Raw genomic sequence first — 4,555 nt, forward strand, 5'->3', positions numbered from 1 at the left:
GTGTTTATTGTGTGAACGCTTCACAGCATTCACACTATTGAGATAATTTTTTTCTGCCTTACGTTTTTCGGCATCTAACTTGTTCCACAATTTCTGAGCTGTTTCAACAATTCATATATCAAAACATTCAGCTCAGTCATGTGAGGGGGGCTATGACTTTTGGTGTTTCAGCTACTTCTACTTTTTTAGCTATTTCACTATTTTAGCCACTTTTTTACCATTGAAAATGAATGGAACTGTTTTCAACATCCTTAAAATCGTTTAAAATGTTTCTAAATCTTTACAATACCTTACACATTTTGTTCTGGTGATGCTTTTTTCACTTTCTTGTGCGAATTTCAACTACTTTTTTTGTTAATTTTAGCTTTTTTCTGTCAATTACACTAAAATTCTGCTTTTTTCCCCACTATTCTTCTGATTTTTCTACTTTTTGTGCATTTTTCTGATACTTTGTGCAATTTATTCTTCTTACAGATGCTTTCTGATATATTCATCAATGTGCTGAAATTTTAGCTAATGTTTAGCTGTTATTAGCTAAGGTTAGTTTTTCTAAGCTAAATACACATTTTTGTAGGTATTACAACTTTTTCCAGCTAAATTCATCAAACCTGTGCTCCTTACGCTTCCTTATGCTAACTAAAAAAAAATTCCAGCTACTTTTTAGCTGTTTTCCTGAAAATTGTGGCTGTTTTGCTACTTTACTACAAATTGGCACTTTTATGTATTTTTATGCTTTTTCCTGTTATTTTTTTTACAGCAGTTTCACTATGTGCTAATTTCAACTTGTGGCTGCTATTTTTAGCTTATTTTATGCTAATTTAACTTTGCTTTTTTAGCTGTAGATCTGCTTGTTTTTGCTATTCTGCTTTTTTCAACTTCTTGTAGAAAAGAGCTCATTTGTACACTAGCTTATTTGTGCTACTTATGCTTCTTACATATGTTTTCAGCTATATTCAGTTATTTTAGCTCTTAGCTTTTAGCTGTTTTCTGTTTTTATCAACTAGTTTTTCTGCAAAGTTAGGCTTTTTCTTACTTCTTTCAGCTTTTCAAAGTAAGCTCACATTAACACTTTTGCTGTTAAATATTTTCAGGTCAATTTCATATGTATTCAGCTTAAGTTTTCAGCATGGAGCATTCACACTAGGATTTTTGCAGGAAATGCAACTTTTCTAGTTAAGATTATTAAATTGTTATACTGGGTGGGCCATTTATATGGATACATCTAATAAAATGGGAATGGTTGGTGATATTAACTTCCTGTTTGTGGCACATTAGTATTTAGGAGACGGGAAACTTTTCAAGGTGAGTGGTGAACATGGCCGTTTTGAAGTCAGCCATTTTGGATCCAACTTTAGTTGTTTTTTTTCCAATGGGAAGAGGGTCATGTGACACATCAAACTTCTTGAGAATTTTACAAGAAAAACAATGGTATGCTTGGGATCGGGTATTGACAGACATTAATGAGTTGACTTTTAGAATTTGAAACCCTCTGATAGAGAGCGCTATATAGGAGAAAAAAGGCTGTAAGAAAATTTCGTGTTCGTTAAACTGGAATCGAGATGAAACCACATAAATATTGAATAAATTTAAATGTAAAAGAATTGGGACCGTACAACCCAGATCTGGTAACGAGCGAAGCTTTATTGCTTATGCTGAAGCAATCGGAGCAACGCTGCCTGAATCCCGGAACTTCCGGTCCTTTTATACAGAGTCTTCAGTGCCTGGTCCGCCCCCTACTGGCCTACGGCTGAATCGCAGACACTCTGAACAACAATACTCACCTAATGTATTCAAAACAGTTTCTTATGTGTTGTAAAAATGTTTCGGGCATTTATCTAAACTATTTTAATCAAGACATAATAGTTAAACAATAGATTATAAAAGTCAATACTTAAAAAGGAAAACTAAGAAAATGGTGTAGTAGTATATAACCTGACTAATAAATTTCTTCAAGGCTATAATTAGGTTTATGTTGGAAGAGAATTTCTTTTTGCTTTAACAGTTAAATATTTTCACAAAAAATAAGATTTTTATCCCGTGAAAAGTAAAAATGAACCTATTGTCATGATGCAATTAGCTTAGCATCACAAAACAAAATATGATTTGTCTGGGCTCTTAATTTAAAACAAGTGTAGAAAAAGTACACTCTGGTTCATTTTGGCCACCTCAGAGTTTGCAGTAAAGACACTTGAAAAGCAGCAGGAAATTCAAGGCTGCTTTGTTCCAAAACAATTGGATTATCTATCTGTTTCCCAGCGGCACTGCCCTCTTATCTTAACCTCCCCAGGATGGAATGTCAACTAAGAGCTGGATTCGCTCCCACCCCCATCACCTGTGTTGGACCTGGTCTTGGAACTCAACTGGCTGAGGAGGAGGAAAATCTCTGAACTCTAGCGAACTGAGTAGAGACAATAACATCATGTGACTCTGGACTCTGGATGGGGCCAGGGTTGGGCCTAGCACGGACCCCCACCCTCCCTCAACGTCATCTACTCCTCTGAACCCACCCCATTTTACCTGCCCTTTATGTGTTAACTGACCTTTTATATTTTTATGTATAGTGTGTGATTTGTGCTGTGCATCAAACGCGTTTTTAGGAGAAGCAAATGATAATTGGTTTTTCTGTGCTTTGCCATTCCAGACACTGAACAAAAACAACCTACTGCCAGATGAAAGATCCAACTTCTACCCGACGCCGCTCCAGCAGACAAACGTCTACACCACCACCTACTATCCCACGCCACTCGGAAAGTTCGACTACCAACCCAACTCCTCCCCTTCACCGTGCAGGACCTACAACAACAGTAACAGCAGCTGAGACCCAGTCCACAACTGACTCTACACTGCCCCCCTCCTGCCGTAAACACACACTGCACCTTGGTGACATAACTGAACCAACATGAACTGGGATGTTGTTGGGCACTTGGCAAAGTTTCTCTGCTCACCATCACCTCCCTGCTTACATAGTCTCTTCTGCATGATGAGGTTTTGTATTTTTTGGACATTTCCATCAAGAAATGTGGATTTGATGAACAAAGCCGGTGTCCCGGTGAAGTTAAACAACCAGCTGGAGGTTTGTTTTTGTTCGAATTTGTCTGGATCTAGCTGAACAACCCACTGCTTCATGTGGAGAACAAAGTGAGGGGGGAAGGGGGCACGTTTTGGCTTTGAGGAGTTTGTTGTGACGACTTTTGCACAAGTAATGGGTCGGACACCCAAAGTTGCAAAGACTAACATGAACACAATGTAATCCAAACTACCATTTTATGCCTTTCCATTACAAACCACACTCTCAGCCGGTAATGAACTGAAGACCCTCAACAACAAAGGCAATTCCAGAGAACAAAGTGTGCATGTGTTTGTGACCTTGCCACACAGCACAGAGCAAGGGAACGACAACAAAAGAGGAAGCTCAATGAAGTCGATGATGAAATAAATTACAGATCAATATCAGCTCGGCTGTTTGGAGGGAAACGTGCTATCCCCATTGTTGTTACTTCACATGACGGCAAAGATAAGAACCTGAAACTTGATTAAGGTTGTTTTTTTTAGTAGAGCTGTTTACGCAAAGTCACAACGAGCAACATCACCCTCAGATGGACAGCAGTGTGGATTAAATCTGCTTCTGATCAACGTCCTGAACTTTTGGACAAAAAGGACGCACTCATGAGGTCGAAGGGAGGAATGTGGGGAGCGTTGGGTACTGGACTCACTTTGGGAATGCCATGGGTGCCTGTATGCAATAGAGGACAGAGTCGTTGTTTTTTGTTTTCCCATTTCTATTTCTTTCTGTTTCATTTGATCTAAGAACAATAAAAACTTCTCAAAGGGAATTATTTGATTCTACAATGAATTCTCCATCGAATGAATGCAATTCTACTGAGTGCTTAATAGTTCAGTGGTCATATCAAATATGACCAGTGTGCTGAGGAACTGCATTGGGTTTTCTATAATGGTAGAATAAGCTAGTAGACTGGCACTTGCTCTTTTTTTAATGTTTGTTTTTCAAGATAATTATTGTTTTATACGACGGTGTATTTGGGCCACTTTGCCGATGGGAAAAAAAAGGAGGAGCAAATCTCTGAGAAAAAACTCAGAATTTCTGAGATTAATTTCAGAAATTTTCGAGAAAAAAACAGGAAGTTCTCTTATTTTGAAAAGTCGAAAATTTGCGAGAAAAAAAAACTTGTTTATAAAATGCATAAAAATTGCTAAAATCACCATATTTCCTTAAGCTTCACATATCAAATATATGTTTCACAAATCACACACTTGGTTTTAAACATTCTGCACTCAGAGTAGAATAATCTAGTCCAGGTTTGAAGTCTGATACGGGCTGTCAGGTCCTTGTACGACCGGTGTCAGAGTCTGGTTCGCATTGCCGGCAGTAAGTCGGGCTTGTTTCCGGTGAGAGTTGGACTCCACCAAGGCTGCCCTTTGTCACCGATTCTGTTCATTACTTTCATGGACAGAATTTCTAGGCGCAGCCGAGGTTTTGAGGGGATCCGTTTTGGTGGAAGAAAATGGATGGATGGATGGATATATATATATATAT

General features: G+C 38.3%; 1 protein-coding gene across 1 annotated transcript in view; it reads left to right on the forward strand.

Annotated features, from left to right (window-relative positions):
* The window catches only part of LOC106527902 (semaphorin-5B), a gene marked incomplete at its 5' end in the record, with an annotated part of 48,517 nt that extends 44,684 nt beyond the window's left edge, over positions 1-3,833 (forward strand). The window contains 1 exon segment of the mRNA XM_014022909.1: positions 2,642-3,833. Coding sequence (XP_013878363.1) covers positions 2,642-2,818 — 177 coding nt within the window.
* Between the last annotated feature and the right edge of the window lie 722 nt (positions 3,834-4,555).

Source organism: Austrofundulus limnaeus, unplaced genomic scaffold (assembly GCF_001266775.1).
Source record: "Austrofundulus limnaeus strain Quisiro unplaced genomic scaffold, Austrofundulus_limnaeus-1.0 Scaffold348, whole genome shotgun sequence".
Lineage (NCBI taxonomy): Eukaryota > Metazoa > Chordata > Actinopteri > Cyprinodontiformes > Rivulidae > Austrofundulus > Austrofundulus limnaeus.